Source organism: Pempheris klunzingeri, chromosome 20 (assembly GCF_042242105.1).
Source record: "Pempheris klunzingeri isolate RE-2024b chromosome 20, fPemKlu1.hap1, whole genome shotgun sequence".
NCBI lineage: Eukaryota > Metazoa > Chordata > Actinopteri > Acropomatiformes > Pempheridae > Pempheris > Pempheris klunzingeri.
Genome location: NC_092031.1, coordinates 7,052,886 through 7,073,364, shown reverse-complemented (window position 1 = coordinate 7,073,364; position 20,479 = coordinate 7,052,886). Strand labels below are relative to the sequence as shown.

The 20,479-nt window shown below is 42.4% G+C and overlaps 2 protein-coding genes across 3 annotated transcripts; one reads left to right on the top strand and one right to left on the bottom strand.

Moving 5' to 3' along the window:
* Positions 1 to 73: 73 nt before the first annotated feature.
* On the top strand, positions 74 to 15,029 carry entpd1 (ectonucleoside triphosphate diphosphohydrolase 1). Of its 2 annotated transcripts, none has more exons than XM_070852515.1 (10): positions 74 to 277; positions 7,152 to 7,279; positions 7,738 to 7,855; positions 9,280 to 9,430; positions 9,774 to 9,933; positions 10,071 to 10,274; positions 10,471 to 10,728; positions 11,497 to 11,610; positions 11,756 to 11,893; positions 14,413 to 15,029. In XM_070852515.1, exons 1-10 carry the CDS (start codon positions 262 to 264, stop codon positions 14,617 to 14,619), a joined length of 1,494 nt encoding a protein of 497 aa, XP_070708616.1. In that variant the 5' UTR covers positions 74 to 261; the 3' UTR covers positions 14,620 to 15,029. The 2 variants fall into 2 exon arrangements, with proteins under 2 accessions (XP_070708616.1, XP_070708617.1); XM_070852516.1 differs by lacking the exon at positions 74 to 277 and adding an exon at positions 324 to 415.
* A 67-nt stretch (positions 15,030 to 15,096) lies between these two features.
* Positions 15,097 to 20,080, bottom strand: LOC139220416 (potassium channel subfamily K member 1-like). Its single transcript, XM_070852517.1, has 3 exons — positions 19,680 to 20,080; positions 18,068 to 18,472; positions 15,097 to 16,829 (listed from the first exon to the last, which is right to left on the bottom strand). The coding sequence occupies exons 1-3, from the start codon at positions 20,029 to 20,031 to the stop codon at positions 16,528 to 16,530; spliced, it is 1,059 nt and encodes a 352-aa protein (XP_070708618.1). The 5' UTR covers positions 20,032 to 20,080; the 3' UTR covers positions 15,097 to 16,527.
* Between the last annotated feature and the right edge of the window lie 399 nt (positions 20,081 to 20,479).

Here is a 20,479-nt window from a genome sequence, read left to right as displayed (position 1 = left end):
GGGCTGAGCAGGAGGGAGGAGGGAAGCTCAGCTTCTCCTAATAAAGCGAGTGTATGTGAAAGGAGGTGCTGAAAACGTTAGACTGAGCAGAGAGAGCTGTTACCCGAGAGAGAGAGAGAGAGAGAGAGAGAGAGACAGAGAGAGGAAGAGGGAGAGAGGAAGAGAGAGGGCTAGAGAGAAACAGCGAGATAGTGAGAGAGAGGGGAGAGAGAGAGGGGCAAAGAATAGAAAGAGCATTGTGTTGCTGCTGAGAAAGAACCCATGTCTGCACAAAGAGGTAGGTGTACTGCTATGACTGGCACACAAACACAAATATACACACACACATATACACACACACCACAACAGGAAATCCTCATCACCCAGTGTATCCAGCAGGGAGATGTACCACAAGTCCGTCCAGTAAATGTATCAGGTGAGTGTGTGTTCTCTTCCAACTGTGTGACTTGCTTTGCTGCATGTAGCAGCTGTGTAGCAGTGTGGGGCAGGTGTGTGACTTTTCCCTAGCGTGTGCCTCATTGTGCGGACCAGCATAAGCAGGTGCCTGTGTGTGTTTGTGTGCGTGTGTGTGATTCAGAGGGGGGCTTCAGGTCCGTGGGTTAGTGGCACACTTATTCAGAGGCAGTGTTACGATCATGTGAGGCTTACGGTAGTTTAACAGAGACAGTGCACGTGACTGAGGGCAATAACAGTGTTGTCTCATTAAATAAATGCATAAAGTTTGATTATCATATCTGATGTATGATACAATGTTTTTATTGATGTACTGATGGCTCAAAAGAGCAATTAGCTAATCACTGTTTCAGCAACCATATTTCATGCTCAGTATGAACGTGAACGGGCACTGTAATGAAAGCAGAGTTTTCAACTATTATTTGCGCCTACATGGTTTGTTGTCGGGTACCTCAGTCTATTCGAGAGCGCTTCGACATATTTATCTGACTGTCAAGATAAGACACAAGCCTCTCTATGAACATTAAAGGGCTACTTCTCCCAAAACAAAGTTTACAATAGTATGTAATAGTTTACAGTTACATGATATTAATGGGCTTGAGTGGAATTTCCTTCATGGTGCTTCCTTTAACTGCAAGTTTTTTTGTTTTTTTATAAGTCAACAACAATGTTTATCTGATACCTTATCTACAGTGTCAAGATAGGGCAACTGGCTCTCTATTTAGATAAATGTAAACACCAAGTCACCGATATGTGAATAATATTAGACTTGAGGCTATTCTTATGTAATTTTTTTGGGTCAGACAAGTGCAACATTAGTGTCAGTTTGTCCTGAGGGCGAGGACAGACTGAAAACAACTGAGCAGGGACCACTTCCCTGTGGCAGGCAGAGATGCTTCCCCTCATTTTTCATCATATGACGCAGCAAGAGGTTCCCTTTTTACAGGAAGGGGCAGACAATGCTGTTTCACAATGGCCTGAACAGCAGTATTTATATAGCGGCTGAGTGAGTGTTGTTTTGCTGTTAGGAGAAACAAAAGTTTGGAAAAAGTTGAACCAAGAAGCCCGGTGACAACTCAAGGACAGTGTTTGAAAACAGAATGATGTATGTGCAGACAGAGGATGTGTTGATCCATAAGGAGGATAGGCACTATGTTGATTTCTGTAGGTGTATATGCATGCGTTAAGCTTAGGAGGAAAATAGCTCCATTTACTCTGAAGTACGACATATATTTACTAACAGATTTATGCTGGATTTACATAGTAATTGAGCATTTTTCCAATGTGGTATTGCTAATTTTACTTAATTATAACATTTAAACACTCGTTTAAACATACACATGCTTATGACTTGTTGGGAGCCACCACAGCAGCATAACAAATTTAAGTCCTGTTTAAGGGACGTGTTGACACGTCTTCCCGTCATTATGGGACCACATAGTTGATCTCCAACTGTGTCACCTCTTGACTCATCGCTGAATGTAAAGTAACAACCGTCTCAGTATCTGCTGATTCATGACAACACTCCTCCTTCTTCCATTTCTCTTCCTCCTTTATGCATTTGCATCTCTATATCTCAGATTTACGAGCCCATAATTTCAGATCAGATCCAGGGGTGGAGGCTCTGTTATGTCATAAGTTATCAAACAAGGACCTGGCTGTTCTTAAACATACAGCCAATATAAACCCATAGTTGTGTGCTTACTTGTATGAGGACAGCACATAAGGTCAACCTATTAACTGTGTATCTTGGCCTTTATGTGTGTGTGTGTGTGTGTGCGGGGGCCGCTGTGTGTTTGTATGAGTACTTACATATGCCGTACTTTTAAAAACTTGTAAAAACAAGTGTGAACTTTAGACTTTTAGCTGAATTTTGTCTTTTTGCCTAGTTTTGTAGGCTAGTTTAGCACCAGAATTTAAGTTAAATATTACATTTTAGGGTTAACCTTAGATAAATATTAGGATTAGTGGGGATTAAATTAAGGTTTAGTGATCCGGGAATGAATGTGTGGACGTCAGTGGACATCTTGAGTCAAGATGCATGTGTGTGTTGGGCAGTAAAATGGCTTTGTGCTGAGGATGTTATTTTATGTGTGACAGTTGTTGAACATTGTTTTAGTAGGTGAGTGATATAATTGTACCTCATCTAAACAACACTCCATCTACTAACTATCTCGAGTCTTCTTACAGGGTGCTTTTCTTTAATTTCCTGCTGCCTTATAATTTGAGAACATATAGATGTCCTTATTTTTGCAAGCCAAGTAAATAATCTCATAAATTCTTAAGGTATTTGCATAAGCCCCAGTAAAAAGAACTCAGAGATACAGTAAGTATTAGCAGATGTTATGCAAGTTTTCCACTGCCGTTCCATGCTCTCCTTTATCCCACCACTCCGTCTTTCCTCATGATGTAGTCTGAATCACCCTGGCCTCACCTTAACACCACATTTGTGTTTACAGAGGGGTCAGAAATGGAAACACTGTGATGCAAGAGTGATTGTATGGTGTTTGTCTCAACGTGTATATGAGTGTCTGCAAATGTGTGGCTCTGAATAAGACATTGAATAAGTGACAGGTTTGATTGGCAATTTAAGGGTTAAGGCACGTTCTTAGGGTTAAATCTCAGGTTTTGGGATAGTCCGAGGGTCGGGGTTAGACATGTAGCTGTGATCATTAGGGAATGCATGTCAATGAAAGTCCTCACAAGTACAAATGTCGAAACCTTGTGTGGCTTATAAGTCTGTGCCTCAGTCTGTGTTGATGCTCCAAGAGGAGTTCCTCTGATCTCTCTCTCGGGTAAGCCCTGTTTTCTGTCTCAACATGTGTCTGTGAGTGTGTATTCGTCTAGTCGGCAGCCAGCGGCATCTTCATCATGAGTGAACGACACATGATTGCAGATTTTTCCCTTCCTTTATCTGACAGCAAATTACAGAAGTGATTTTGCATGAGTGAATGTTCATCTCTTGCTTAAATACTGCTCTGACTTAACAGTGACCGGAAGGAAGGGTGAGGTTCAGGTCACAGCAGGGCACCTCTACAGCTCTACTGTCACCACTTCCCTAACAGACTTTGTACTTCTAGTTGTCATTAATGGAGTCATTCATTGATGCTGAAGCTGGTTGTTTCCTTCCCCAGCAGACAAATCTAAATGTGCTAAGACGTTGTAAAACAAGGAAGCGTGTGGCAATCACATTATGGCTCAACGCCTTCACGGAAAAGTCTGATGAATCCCATAATTGCACTGAAACAAGATGTTGGCTTTGACTGATGTAGCTCTGACAGCAGTGCAGTCTGGGTTGGTGGTTGACCTCCACTAAGATTGGCACTGTATGAGGCTTCGGTGGCTGACATTGATGTAATATATGATTAATGTATAGTTCTATAACTCTGTGTCTTGTATTTAGTGTTAACTATAAATATCCTTATGTAACTTTATTCACTGAATTTTAGCTACATTTTGAAGAATTTGAGTCCAGTTTAAACTCACATTCTTTATATAAAAGACTATAAACTATAAAAGGTTTTGCCAACAAACTTTTGTGTAGATAATATTTATTTTACAGTGTTTTTAGTTTATTCTTTAAAAGTACTTAGAGGCCTGAGTTGCACATAAGCTCAATATTATAGTTCTTTGAGCAACAATTTTAAATCTCATTTAGTGACACTAATTTGCCTTTGTATGTCTGCTCAATATTCATTCATATAAAATAAACTCAACTTAACTTTTGGAGAGGAGTAAATTATCTGAAGTAGAGATTACTTTTTCAACCACATCTCACAGTCTTCATTCAGTTAGTATAATAGTAACAGTTTATAAATCTATAGTTTTACTGAGTGTTAGAATTTGTCAAAAACCTCAAATACTTTTTGAAGTACTTTGCCACTTTTTTCCTGTCTTGAAGTTTCTGAAACAGAATTCAAACGACTGGACACAAAGTGTCCTACCGACACTATAAACATTCATTACAAGTCTTGCCCTTTACATATAACTGTTGTCAGAGAGGAACATCCAATAAATGGCACCAAAGGCTGAAGTGGACGTGTCCTAACAAGACATGGACATTTAAAAACAACAAATGTTCTGGGGCCTGTGTGTTTGATTGTCATGTGTCTCAGCCCGACAGTAAGCTCTAACAGATGTCACATTTTTGTCTTAAAGCAGCTCCACCCAGGCTTCTTTGCCTTTATCCAGTTGAAGTTGAAAAGAAGCTTCAAACAAAACCCACAAAATAAAGAACAGGTTTTATTTTTTTCCTACAGCTATGGCTATTATCCAATGTGGTCTGACCATCTTTGGGTCAGTCATGTGGAGGGTCACATGTGCCTAAAGGAACCCGTCACATGCATTTGGACAAGTCTACTCTCACACTTCCATTTTGATTTTAATATTTTGCTACTGTTATTGTGACAATATTACATTTTGTTTATTTTATCTTAAGAAATCAGCACAGAAATTAAATCAGTGTCATTTCCATGGTCATATGCAGTATGCTACACTAGCTCTTATAAAAAGATTTCAGCTGGGTAACTAAATAACGCCTGTTTAAAGAACACACTGTGAATAAATAGCCACACTACTGGGTCATATTTTAACAGGAGGAAAACAGCCATGAACTTTGTTTTTTTGCTTAGAACTAGCATGGTCAATCAACATTTTGGTGGCCGTGTGTGTGTCTGTGTGTGTGTCTGTGTGTGTGTCTGTGTGTCTGTGTGTGTGTGTCTGTGTCTGTCTGTGTGTGTCTGGAGAGAGCTGTAGGACTCACACACAGAGAGGAAGATTAGGGAGTGATAAGTGACACAAATAATGTGTTCACAGTAATTCTCTTGTTTATGTTTGAAAGTGTATCTCTCGTGTAGCGAGAGAGAGAAATAACAGAATCTGGATCTGTGAATGGATCAACAAATTTGCAGGCAAGTCATGTATTGAATCTTCTCACACGCACACACGAACTCTCCAGCAACCCCTTTTCTTCCAACACACACACAGACACACACACACACGCGGCCGTAGAGAAAAGCAGGGGATTCCGATCCGTCACAGAGATGACATCACGGCCTGCCAGTAATGAAAATGAGCTAAACAAGGGAGTCCCCACTTCCCCTCCCTCCTACACATCCCACAGAGAGAACAGAGAGAGAGAGAGAGAGACAGACAGAGAGAGAGAGCCTTTTAAGGGGTTCACATGCACACAAGAGTGCACTGGCATACGCACAAACACGCTTTAGCTGTGTCTCCATAGTGACCAGCTTTGCTTGCCCCAGCTTGGGGAGGAAATGCCAAACTCAGTGCTTCAGAGCTGCTAAACCAGAAACACACACACAGCCCATTCTAATCCTCTGTACGGCCATGACGGAAAAACCTCTCCTCATCTTCACTCCGCTACCTCCCTGTCCATTCTCTCCTCTTCCTGTCGACCCTTCCACTTCCATTTTTTTTTTCCCTCTCCCCCATCCCCCTCCCTGTACCATGCGTGGTCCCTCTCTCCCCGCCTCTCTCCCTCCCCTGTCAGTGCTAAGTTCATTGAAGTAGACAACAGAGGTAAGTACACGATCTCTTTTCACCCATGGCTCACTGCTTTAATGTGCTCTAAAGTTTCAGTTTTTGTGGTTCCCACAGTGGGCAAAGGTCAGGTTTACTATCATTGCTCAATGTCCTGCTGATCCAGCATTGCAGAGAAGTGTGTGTGTGTGTGTGTGTGTCTTTCTATGCCCTCCTAAAATGTACTCAGCAGTTAGGGTTGTTTCTACAGTGAGAGTGTGTGTGTGTGTACTTTGCCAGCTGTCCTGCACCTAGATAGTGTCTGCCAGTTTACTTACCCTGATATTAATCAAACATGCAGTTGTGTACTGCACGTTAAGCGTGCGTACTTCACAGTTCAGGCTGGTATCTTGTTCAGTCTTTTCTATCACAATAGCCTTGTGAACACAGACAGCCTGCAGCACCCTTTTTTTGTCCCTTTATTAACTCTGAATATATAAGCACATATTATCTACAATACGTGCATGTGCGTGCGTGTGTTTCAATTCCCATTAGTAAACAGTGGAAACTCAGTGAGTACTTAGGAAGGAATGGGAGCCGAACAAAGCAGCAGCAGACAGTGTCCACATATATTCAGGATTAAAATAATACCTATAACAGGATGTTGAAATTATTCATTACAGTTCAGTAAAAATGACTCATTGCTATAGTTTTAATCACAACAGGTCAACAGCTTTGTAATATACAAGTTATTGTTTTTGTTGAGGCCAACTATTCTATTGTTTTGTACAAACACTTCAGCTATTTCCACAATAATGACAGTGAAACTGGTTTCCTTTTAATTATTTTTCCAAAGGGGAAATGTTGTTGATCTTTCAGCATTAGCTAAGTACTTTGGTGGAATACTCTTTCAAAAGTGCCGTCGCTGAAATAACAGCCCCCCCTAGAATCAATGAGCAGCTTGGCGTGAGTTCAGACAGTCAAATCAGAAATCCATCTGTAGTCCTTGGTTACAAAACAACACAATTAAACACTCAGCAACCCCCAGACAGACTCTCATACATACAAACACACATGCTGTGACATCACTCACATCTGGATGCAAGACTTGCTAACACATCCCCTTCTCCTCTCCAATGTGTCCCCACCTCCCCCTTTCTATCCCGACAACCCTCTCGCTTCTCCTTCCTGTCTGTCTGTGTTTCCGCCCCCGCTCTCAGAGATGAAAGAGAAGAACCCCTGGCACACGCCCGTGACCATCATCATCACTGTGATTGGTGTCATAGCGATTGTTGCCTTGGTGACTGTAGCAGTATTGCAGAACAGGCCCCTCCCCCAAAAGTTCAAGGTACGGTAGAGGAAAATGTAAAAATGTTGCAGGCTGTTCCCTTTGGCTTGACTCTACATCCAAAGTCCACAAGCCAAATATGGTGTCCTGTCAAAATGACCTCAACCTGTGCTACTGGTTCTGAAAATCCACGACCAAATAAGGCCAGTGGATGTTGATAAGAATATCAAATAACTACTCTCTTTTGTCACAAATGCAAGCCCAGCATGAGTTGTATGTCTTGTAATAATGATGACAGCTTTTAGGGTGGTTTTAGTGAGTAGCTTCTGTAATAAACTAATATTTTTTGTCTGCATAGATAAATGTGTTGCTGATGTAGTTTGGGAGGTTTGTCTGTGAGCTATCCTGTATAATCATTACACTGACTGTTTAAACTGTACGTTTGGATAGAACTCATCCAGAGATAACGTCACTTAGTGAGCACTGAACTGGAAATCCTCCTTCTGTGTCCGCTCCAGTATGGGATTGTGCTGGACGCTGGCTCCTCCCACACAGCTATGTACATCTATGAGTGGCCGGCAGAGAAGGATAACAACACTGGAAGAGTTGAACAGACGCATTCCTGCAAAGTCAAAGGTATGTACTGCACAGCGTGTTACGTGCAGACACTTAGTCCTCTCATTCACATGTACCGCCACTGATGGAAATATTCAGGAAGGTACAAAGCTTGTATGAACGGGCTAATGTTCATATACTTTAGATCTTTAAAGGATGCATTTTCCCAGAGTTTATGTTAGTGGTGCTAAGCCAAAGTCATACAGTACCAACACTGAATACCCAAAGGTAAAAGTTATCTTTACTGTTACTGATTGGCTTATGGCTGCTGCGCTGATGGCTCATAAAGTGAGAAATCCATGACTTAACTCAAAAGGCATTGGAGTTGGCTCTCATACATTATCAGGTCTATAGATCATATAGATGTCCAGATGTTCCAGATGTCCAGGTGTTCTGCAGTGGTGGTCAAGTGATTTATTGGATGGTCCTTGAGGTCCATGAGGAATTAAAGAGGTAGCTAAAGAGACAAAGTAAATAAAGCTCAATGAGGATATACACCAACCAAATAGGTTTTTAAAACATAGCTACCGAAAGGTTCTCTTAAACAACTTAGTCTCTGCAAGACAGTGAATATGTGTATGTCCAGAAATGCCAAACTATTCCTTTAACAAATGACTTATCAGTAATAAGCCATTAATTACAATATAGCAATCCATAGAGAGGTGTAGCTACAGTCCCTCTGTTGTAGGCATGTTTAGATGTATATATACTCTAAAATCGAGTTACATCTTGACCTGAAACCCGCATAAAAATGCAAATGTATCTGTCAAAAGTGCCTCAGCTTCAGGGCAATCATTTGTTCTTGCACCATATAATAAATGGGTCTTTCAACCTGAGTCCTGCTGTTAGCTTCTTTTCTGTAAGTTGATTTAACTACTGTGTTGGTCTGCCTCCTCATGTAATTTACATTAGTTATCAAAGTTTAAAGTAGAACCTCTTTGCAGGCACCAGATAACAGATTCCCATAGACAATACGATAGACAAGCTGCTCTGAATAACGTTTGCTTAAAACTACAGTACTCGGCTGTAAAACGTATTTCTTCAGTACTAGAACAAGTCAGAAAGTACAGTGAGGTTAACAATTGGGTTCACAAATTGCTGGTTTTGGTCTTTTCAAAAGAAAAGCATGGAAAAACACCAAACGTATCCTTTATCAATGCTGAACTTATTCGCAAGTGGGGAGGATGCACACATTCATGATGGATATCTAATCAGGGATATTCATTTTGCCCACTGGGAACTTCAAATAGAGCAAGCACACACCTTGATAACATCTTTGCTAAGCTTTCGTCTCCACAGCAGATTTCCTTCCCAGTTCATGAATTTCTACAGATGACCTTCAATTCCCAAGAGAGCTAGCATCTCTGAACTCAAGGCTCTCATTATGTTTTATGGTCGCTAAATTTAGGCTTTACCCTCCTCATGACATTTTGCTCAACTTGCAGGTCCAGGTATCTCCAGCTATGCGTTTGCTCCATGGAAAGCGGGGGAGTCTCTAAAAGCGTGCATGCAGGAGGCCAAGCAGCGGGTCCCCGGAAAAAGACACCATGAGACCCCTCTTTATCTGGGGGCTACTGCAGGAATGAGACTACTGAAGTACGGCCCATGTCTACATACACACATCCCCATATGCAAACATGAAATATACATCCATAAAAAGTAACAAAGGTTTTTCTTTTCATGCTAACATTGGTGTGATGATACATCGAGCCTGAACTCTGTAATTGTGTTTGCACAGGCAGCTGGAGAGCTGCTATCTGTAGCTTTTTTTGTCTGCCTACTTTGTGATTTATCTCCACTTGAACCGCCAGAGCAGCGAATGTGTTACTGTCAAATCCATTATATACGACAGAGTCTCTTGATTATTTATGGGCTGCTGTATTGATTTGAATTATGGATGTGAATCACTCTGATGAATTTGTGTTGTGTGCGCGCACAGTATGGAGAACAGCTCGGCGTCAGACAAGGTCTTTCAGGCTGTGGAGGGGGCTCTGCAAAAGTCCCCCTTTTCCTATCAGGGAGCGAGAATACTCAGCGGCCAGGAGGAAGGCGCCTTCGGGTGGGTCACGGTCAACTACTTGGATGACCGCCTCACACAGGTCAGCACGCGTATGTCTGCAAAACATGTCCGTGCAAGTTTTTCCGCTTTTAGATGTGCTTCAGTCAAGAATGTGTGTCTGTCAGTGCACCCCTGCTGTGCACAGACTTCAGTGCCTTTTATTTCCCCCTGCTGCAGGGTTTGGAAACCACAGGAGCCCTTGACCTTGGTGGGGCCTCCACTCAGATTAGCTTTGTATCCGATAATTATGACGGTTCAGAGTCACCGAGCAATTCCGTGACCTTCAGACTCTACGGAAATGACTATAACCTGTACACTCACAGCTTCCTGTGTTATGGGAAAGACCAAGCACTACGGATGACGCTGGCACACCAGACTCAGGTAAACTTCAGATTTCCTTTCTCCGTTAACATTGATGGGACAACGCAAAACTGATCTGTCGTCACATAATTTCAGATTTAATGATGTTTAAGAGAGACGTGATATACTGAAATGGGCAATGATGCTGGTTTTAAATCTAATCAGCTTCCTCTCTCCGTCTCTTACGCCTCTCTCTCTCTCTCTCTCTCTCTCCTAGGCAGGTCCAGGAACAGTATTAGATCCTTGTTTCCACCCCGGCTACACTGCGACAAATAACTACTCAGTCCTCTACGACAGCCCCTGCGTCTCAGACAGAAAACCCCAGAAATCTCCTGCAACCTTCACTCACACAGGGAAAGGAAACTTCGCACAATGCCAGGAAATGGTCAAAAGCATCTTCAACTTTACGGACTGCAAATACAGCCGATGCTCTTTCAACGGGGTCTTCCAGCCACTTCTGCAGGGGCCATTTGGGGTAATGCAACACAGCTGTCAGTGTTAATTTGTCATCATATTCATCTGTGGCCTTGGAGGGTTGCACAAACAACACACAGGGGACACATCATATACATATTTATCAGTTGTAATCTTTAATAGTCACAGTCCACTTCTGTTTAACATGTGTCAGAATATGAAATCCCTAAAGATTCACTGGTAAAGTAATTTCCTTAAAGTGCTAGTTGACCCATATTGCAAATAAGCTTTATCCCCACCGGTATCTAGCCATGCAGATACTAAATATTTCTAACACCAATCCAATATAATGTAGGTGAGTGGCATTTTGTTTATGGTGAACATAGCATTGTAGACTTGTATGTGAAAACTTTAACTTTCCAGAAACTGTGTTTCTCCATTCAACTGATTAATCTACATCTCATCATGTAAACAATTTGACTTGGAACTACTTACAGCCAAAGAAACATTTCCAATAAAAAAAAAAAAAAAGAAAAACAAAGAATTGAGATAATGGTCTACAGAAACAGGGAAACTGTTTCTGGTGAGAGATGTTGGTGTTGAATATAACGTCACTTGGAAGAACCCACCCTTTAACATCCTGGCCTCACTGACTCACTGACAAATAACGTCGGAGTCAGTGAGGCCAGAAAAAGCCATATGCGTCAAATAATGAGAATTATGTATTTATAAACTGATTACTTCATTTGCTGAAGATACCAGGAGAGGTTAATTTCCTTTGGCCTCATATCCTCCTCCTCTCCCCTCCCCCTTCCCTATCTCATGGCAGGCTTTCTCTGCTTACTACTTTGTGATGAACTTCCTCAATCTGACTGACACATCCATCCCTCTGGAAACTGTCAAGGAAAAGCTAACACGCTACTGCGCTACCCCTTGGAGTCAGGTCAGGGGCTTCATGCTAATGCACCAAACACACACACAAAACCTGCCGCCATATTTATCCACTGTCTGCAATTATCTACAGTATATCCTCCTGCCTGCCGATGGTGTATATTGATGAGATCGCTGCCTTTGAACTGCTTCAACAGATAATGCAGCAGCATACCAACGTAAATTTGAAGTATCTGGCAGAGTACTGTTTCTCTGGCACGTACATCCTCACCCTGTTGACAGAAGGATACAACGTCACCTCAGAGAGCTACTCCAACATTAAATTCATCAAAAAGGTCAGTAGGTCACAGGCCACTCATTTCCCATCTCACACACCCTGACCCAATGCCCTGTGTGTGTGTGTGTGTGTGTGTGTGTGTGTGTGTACACACAGTGGTACGCCCTTGCACTTCTGTTTCTGTGAGGACTTTAGACCATGAGAACATTTTGAAAAGAGATGCGATTTTAGTTCATCCTCTCTTTTTTTTTTTTACATTTTTTATATGAATTAAGGTTAGGCTATCCGAGATTTTCAGTTTTTACAGCACTGTGTCCAACTGCCTCAGGGGTGACCACTCACAACATCATATCCCATTTTATCAATTCAATTTAATAATTAACATGGTCGATCGCGCAGTTGAGACAAACAAACAACATTATCCATCAGGGACTGGCTCAGAAAGTCCAAGACATCTGATATGCCTTTCAATCAGTCATCTCAGTTCAGTCGGAAACACTCATACGTCAAGACACTGACCATTACTGTAAGCGGTTATACACAAATAGTCCCCCCCCCCCCAAAAAAAAGATTGTTACCTCCTTAAAATTGAACACCAGGGAGCACAAATAGTAAAACCCCCCAAAACAATGGAGTCAACACTTTCTGACATTGAATAGCATCTGAAATATATTATATTATGCATATATGCACAAAATATATAGACATGTCAAAAGCTAAGCCCTGTCCCCTCTAGTTAACAATAATCAGGAAAAGAGCTAAAACTATGGAATAAAGAAATTAACTGATTTAACATAAATTCTGATTGAATGTTTTGAGTAAAATATTCCTTTAGCCAAATGCTATATGGAGAGGAATTATGATTGTGAGTGCTTACCCTTCAGAATTTCCATAAACTAATATTACATGCAAATAACGCGAATAAGACAACCAATAAACAACATTACCCTCTGCTGGAGGCCTGAATTGCAGTTTACATACTGTATAAATCCCAGAGGCGGAAAGGAAATATCACCAAAACCAATTCTGTGCTAACTTTCACTGGCCTACTTGGTCATTAGCCCCAGAAAGCATAATATACGTGCCAAACTGCAACCACACAACAGTAGAGTAGTTTATCTGCTACACTCAAGTATGTTTCACACCAGTGCATTCACAACAATACAGTAATCAGTCACCAATGAGCACGCGGAAGTAACGAACCTAAATAAGGCCACTGAAGCTAAAAATCAAGGTATTTCAAGCTCGAACAGCAACAGCAGTGCAGCCAAACATCACTAGCAATGACTGTCAACACGAGCAGCACACGAGTGAGCAACTTAGGCAGGATGGCAAGTGGAAATGTGGGGACTGTCTCCTCATGAGGAGCTGCAGCAGTGGGACAGCAAACACTGTGAAACTCTTCTTTACTGTCCTGGAGTCTGGTAGAACTTTGTTATGGCGAGCAGCAGCAGACGGCGCCTGGCACCGTGATGAACCAGGCCAAAACCGGGAAAAAAAAAAAAAAAAAAACAGCTGTGGGCCGAAACCATGAGTGAACTAGTAAAATATTAAGGTGTGTTTGATTGTATTGGCGCGTGCACACCTGCGTGAATCTGATTGGACACTGCTGGTCAGCTGATGGCTGAGCAACCCGTGACGTAGCTGTCGGGGGGCTCTATGGAGAATAACTAACTAATTACACAAAGTGTCATGTAAATGATTAAGAAGCATTACATTAATTGACATTGAGTTGAACAATAACAATGATTGAATTGAATATGAATGATTTTGACATGAAATATTTATATTAAAAAAATAAAATGAAATGCAGTTTTAAACGAAAATTAAACTGCTAAATTCACAAAAAGATATTTTTTTCATCAGGCAATTAATCAAGCCTCTTCTTTGTTTTGAGTAAACTAGTGCATTGCTCATGCAGGACATCACTGTTCCCAGCGCCTGCCTATTCAGTGCTTTCCCATTCAGAACGGGCCTGTTGCTTGTTGCCTGTTGCTTGCTGCTTGCAGCGCCATCGAGAATCACTCATCCAATCGACTTCACACTTGACACTGAACTCCCTTGGGTTCTCTGCAATACGCCCACTAAGTCGATCAGATGAATGGTTCTCAAAATATACCTCACATCAGGGGCAGAGGGGCTGCCTTATTGGAGAGGTCTCACATACAAACCACCACCTACTACCCTCTGCTACCAGAGAAGCTGGTTTATTTTCCTCCTTAGGCTTTTGGTTAGATGACAGATGCTGACATGAAACCATGATTACGAAAAGTTGCGACAGTTCCAGACAGGAATAGATAGAGAGGGAAGTTAGAGCTATGGGTGCTAATACAAATAGAGGACACTCTGTGACAGAGTGGGAGTGGGAAGGTTGTAGTGATAAATTCAAGGAAAAACCAAAGTCCTTCCAAAATAATTTTCCTCGTTTGGTTCCCTCTGAATTCTTTCTTCATTTATTTATTCATTTGTTGGTTTAATTTAGTCACCTTTCTGTATTCAAGTACAGTATAAATACCTTCAAAGTGTTCTGGCCTGCAGTTTGTCAGTGAATGACAGTTTTTCTGTGTTTGTGTCCAGATTAAAGACAGTGATGCAGGCTGGACGCTGGGCTACATGTTGAACCTGACCAACATGATTCCAGCCGAGGCTCCCGACTCTCCCCCTCTGCCCCACGCCGGCTACGTCTCCGTCGTCACCGTCATGGCAATAATTCTCTTCATCCTCTTCATCCTCAGCCTGCGTCCTCTCTGGCCCCGCTGCTCCAAACAGCCACAGATCATATAAACGCACATACACACAAATATAAACAGCATGAGTGATGGTGATGGTGGGAATGTCTGTGAGGGCTTGTGAGTGTGTTAGTGTGGGCTATTCCATCAATATGTGAATAAGATAGTCAACTCTAAATTCCCCAGCCTTTGTGGGGAGGTCAAAGGTCAGTGTTGTGCAGCAACAGTCCTGCAGCTGAGGTGGATTCAAGGACATTTCAGAAGGACAAATACTCACCGGGGACTGAGGTCTGCGTCTCTGGTTGAAGGACAGTTCCTGTGTTTGTGTGTATGTTTGAGTGTGAGTGTGTGGATTTGGATGCGTGCTCGTGTGTGTGTGTACCCACATCAGTTTGCATGTATGTGTCTTGAATTATGATGTGAATATGATACTGTATAAATAAAATAACCCATGTTTATATAAAATGTTTGATTCGCTTGTCATTTCTGCATTTGGAAAAATGCAACCAATCATAAAATGTTAAATGCAGCATGATTTATTCGCACTTCATCAAGACATCTAGTTGGGATTTTTTAAAAGCTGCCATTACAAAGTTCTGGTCTTTATTAAAACCCATGAACCAGCGAAACAGCAAGGAAAACTGCTGCAAAGTGGTCTTTGGAAGACAAATTATATCCTTTTAATTCTCGTGATTTTAACTTATTTTTTCAAGCTTTTTCGCCAGCTGATGAGTAGAAAACATCCACCTAGTTCAGCACCCTCTGTAACTAGGACGGTTTTCGCATTGTAATAACAATTGTAGTAACAACATACTCTTGCAGCATAACTAATTTTCTAAGAAACACTACCCTAAGCACCACGGAAATTCCCTTTAACAACCAACTTCATGTAATCTTAAAATGAAAGTACTGCCCTCTAGTGGCAGAGGATTGCACATTGCAGTATCATATCCCCAATGAAACACATCCAGATGCCAGTTTATTAGGAACATCTGGCAAAAACTAATGCAGTCTAATGCAACAGCCCTGCTATAAATCCTTCCTTCATGAAGGTTATGTTCAGTTTTTTGTTGAAACTGTTTCAGTTTAAGTTTTGATTTAACTGTGCAGCCATTATGGAGGCTGCAGTTGGCGGTGCTGCTGAAATGTATGACGTTACACAGACAGCTGTCTATTATTTTGACTCTAAAACATTTTTTTAACAAAAACGGAACATTATAACCTTCAAAAAGAGGAGATTTATAGCTGCCTATTGTATGAAACTGTGTTAATTTTAGCTTGGTGTACCTAATAAGTAGGCGACTGAGTGTGTTTCCACATGCCATCAGGAGCTGAGTAATCACCTGTAAGCAACCAGGAAGAAAAACATGTTTAATACTTTCCATTGGTTGATCTTCCTTTTGGAATACTTGCACGTAATGTACAAGAGGCTGACAGATGGTTCGCCCAATTCTCCCGGTACGTCTTAACCACTTCCAAGAAGGCAAATTTCCTATGCAAATACCACCATAGATTATATAATGTGCTAAGAGCGGGTGTGAAATCCTCTAGAGCAAACTGTGCAATTACAGCATCAAGACTTTGGCAGGAAGTGGAACCTTGTGGGGCTTCCCTCCGTTTGAGGGCACAGCCTTTCCTCTGTGTCACAGATCTCGCTCTTATCTGCAGGGAACGGAGCAGCAGCGGAGAACAAGAAAACAATTCCATCCTGATAGTCTATGGGTGGTTCCTGCTTTTACGCTATAAATGCCTGTTAGTGTTGGCAGCGGCAGAAAACAATCCCTTTTTAAGCAATTAAGTGACTTAACTTTCATGTAGATATACACATAAGTGTACTCAGGCTCCTTATCTACTGCTACAGTACATAGACAGTGAGGTCAAAGCCTGTATGTCCTCAGCAGTCGTGAACGGATCACAAGTCCACAGACGTGTCCCTAAAAAACAGCATGTTCCAGACAATCTGTCATGTCAGTCTTCTGTCAGCAGCAGGTCCTGATGCTGGCATGTAAGGCTGTGACTTGCTGTCCCGCCGTAGGGACGCAGCCTGTTCTGACACAGAGGGGATAACTGGTTGGGGATCCATCACGTGATCCGGGTCGGTCAGCTGGTCACTCGTATAATCCCGGTCGATGATGTTGGTGGTCTCAGAGTCCAGGTCGCGAACGTTTTCTTGGTAGAACCTCTGTCTGAGGCGTCTCATCTGGGGAAGTTCGCAACACGTCTCCAGCACCACCAGGACGCACACCAAGCCCAGCAGCAGGTAGACTGGGAGAGCAAACAAACACACACAATGGCAGCATAATGAAACAAAGACAAGTCACAGTGTGACTAATAAAATCAAATTAAGGTTTGGTCAAAAAAAATAAAGGGTGTAGTAGCTAACAGTCATTGCTGTGTTTGACCCTGTCAATCAGACAAGCTACGAAGACAAGTGGTGAAAAATATGAACCTGCAATGAACATATCTGTGTTTTTTGACTTTTATGTTTCAATATCAGTATTCAATTTCATATTCTCTAATTTTGCCATGCTAGTGAGATGACTCTAGGGATGGAAATGTTGTCCACCACTTTGGTTCAAATATCTCAACAACTACTGGATGAATTGCCATGAAATTTTGTGATGAATTAATTTATCTTCCCCTGACTTTTTTCCTGGCGCCATTATCAGGTCAAAATTTTAAATTAGTGCAGTACATTGGTTTATAACCAAACGCCTGCAATGACATTCTCATCACACTCAGCTCTACTTTGTCATCAGTGCTATTTAGTAAGTGCTAGAATGGCGACATGCTAAATTAAGATGGCATACATGGTAAACTAGAAAAGTGCCCTCACTAAAGTGCAGATCTCTGCAAGGTGATATGTGCAACGCCTAAACATAACCTAACCTAAACCCAACATATACTGCAGAACAGACTGCCATGGGAAAAACTATCTGTTGGGAGAACAGACTTCAACAGAACAGCTGTTAAGACCAGCTCACTTAGAGTCAAGGTGGTGGCGAAGATAACAGAAATGGAGATTTATTCATGTAGCATCGTGGATCATAACATATCGGCAGACGCTCTGGTTCAAAACAAGACCAAATTATTCTATGAAGGTCAGTTTTGAGCCGCAACAAAGACCAAAGCGTGGCCTGCAGCAGGTTAAGTAAGGCTTATTTTCAGCTGAAAATGGCCTTTTTCTCTGTGATTTCAAACTGAAGAGGTTGTTGTTTACTTTCAGTCCCTACCGAGCTTGTTTTTCCTTCTCCTCTAAAACCTTTCAGTTGAAATATGACAAGGGAAGGTCACTCTTTAGTCGAACAGGTCACAAAGCATACACTTCTGCAAAGGGAGACCAGTAAACAATGGCTTTTGGACGTCAAAATCAAACAAGGCTGGAAACCACTGCTCAGAAAACTAAAAACTAATGCTTTTCCTTAATTGCTTTTCTCCTTGTGGAGATGACAGGCTGTAAGGTGGAGGCCTCGTCCTGACAGTACATTCAGCCACAGACTCACTTGTAATGGCCAGCCTGTACAGCTGTGGGTGTGGGTTGGCCTCTTTACTGTGGGTCTCTCCGGGGACGTAATCCCCGAGGCCAATGGTAGTCAGGGAGATGAAACAGAAATACAGAGACTCCAGAAAGCCCCAGTCCTTCTCCAGGCTGATGAAGATCCACGCAGGAATAATGAGGAGGAGCAGAGTCATGATGATTGTCAGGCAGGTAGCGTGTATGGCGGCTAGCTTCGATTTAGACATGGCCCAACGACGGTGGAAGTACAACACTGGACGTCGAGTCACCACAACCATAATCCTCTGCACCACCACAGAGAGGAAGAAGAGGGTAATGGGGATGCCGAAGAGGGAGTAGAAGATGCAGAAGGCCTTCCCTTCGTCTGAGAGAGGAACAGTGTGGCCATAACCTGAAAACACAACCAAGCATACAGCACAGCCTTACTTACAGGGGTATAATTAGAGGTGGGATACCTCTCCAGGAGCCACTTAGCCCCTGTGAAGCTCCACACACATAACAGTAATTAGAAGGAAAGAGCAACGGGCCCATTCAACAGCAACATGTCTTCTACAATCCAAGACCAGCTAAATGGTAAGTCTGTAAATAAATAATAGGCTAAACTATTAAATGAATTATTCATTTAGTTTCCGTCCAGTCTTGCATACGCTCATATGTTTACAGAGGGCCAAAGGTCTGTAGATTTTAATTTCGTCCTTTTAGCAGAATTAATGGTTTAACTACTGTACGTGTTCTGGCACTTCAGGGGCGTCGATTCTCATTAAAACCCACAATAATTCTTCACCAACACCTCTGAACCTGCCTCTGCTTACTGAATATCAAGTGGCACAGCAGCTAAACAAGATGTTAGTACAGTCAACATAAACTTGTAAATACCCTAAAAGGTTACCGGACCATGTACACTTTGTCTTTGACCCTCCCCTGGTGTCAGTGCGACGACCTCCATAGAACCTTGGCTGCTTTTCATGATGAAAAATGCATACAGTAACATAACTGTACCACTTTCTGTTAAGTCATTCTGTTTAAAGGGGCTGTAAGCTGCATTTTCTGACTTTATTAATGGGAAACAAATCATTTATAGATTCTTTACATTTGGATAATGGACAACAGACTTGATGGTTTACTAAAAAGTATGAAACTGTTTTCCAAACTTTGCACAAACCCTGACGAATCATGTGCTGGGGGGGGAAAGTTTCTCTGTGATCACCTTCAATCTAAGTTTCAGGCAGATTTTCTGACATCAGAACAAGCGCAGAAGCCAATCTAGTATTTCATCTTAGATGAGTGAGGTTTGGAAATTTGAAACTCACTGTACACATGAAGGACCTGTTGCTGCTGGAGGACACATCTTTTGTCCGGTAGTTAAACTTTCCAAGAGAAAAACATGTATATTTACAGAATCTGGATAGATTGAAGATTGAAGATTAAAATAGATGTACGTGTTTTAGAATAAGGAGAAGTTCTAATGAATAAAACCCTTCAGAAAACGTGACTTACTGTATGAGGAAATGCTACCAAATTAAATTCACACTCACAGCAGTGGCCACTGCTTTGTGCTCACACTTCGAAGCTGTCTCCTCTCCACACCTGTGCCTCACCTGTTGTGGTCAGCACGGTGCTGGTGAAGAACAGGGAGGACACAAAGTCCCAGTTGCGGTCGGTGTCGTTCCCCAGCACGGACACTCCATAGTTATTGGCCTCCAGCGCGCGGACCAGAAGCTCCTCCAGGCGCGCGTCGGACACACAGGTGTTGTTGGTCAGGAAGTCCTGCCGGGCCGCCTTCAGCTCCTGCCGGAGATTGTGCTCGTAGGGCAGCTCGATGGCGGAGAAGATCCCGGCGCCAAAGAGGAGGAAAAGGATGTAACAAACCACCAGCAGCGCGAAATTCAGCGCTGACTGGTGCCGCTCCACAAACTGCGCGCACCAGCTGCACGCACGGTCCCGCGCCATCCCAGCAGTGTCCACTAGTTAACGTCACCTGAGGTACCAGCAGGTTACACTGAGGTTCTTCCAATTAGCTGGACAGAAAAACTGCTTTTAGTGCTTCTGCCCTGTCTACCGGGAGCATGGATGGACTCCTCTTCCTCATTCTTCACATCCCAGTGGAGGCGTGACGTCGCTCAGGTAGAGAGAGAGAGAGTGTGTGTGTGTGTGTGTGTGTGTGTGTGTGTGTGTGTGTGTGTGTGTGTGTGTGTGTGTGTGTTGGTGGTGCTCTCCTGCACTTCCCTCTCAAACCAGTTTTGCAGGTTTAGTGTTTCCAGTCAATACAAAGGATTTATTTTCCCTGAGTCTCAAGGCCAAGTTTCTTTGGAGACCCAGATTTAACACTTTGACACAGTCACACACACACACACACACACACACACACACACACACACACACACACACACACAGGTTT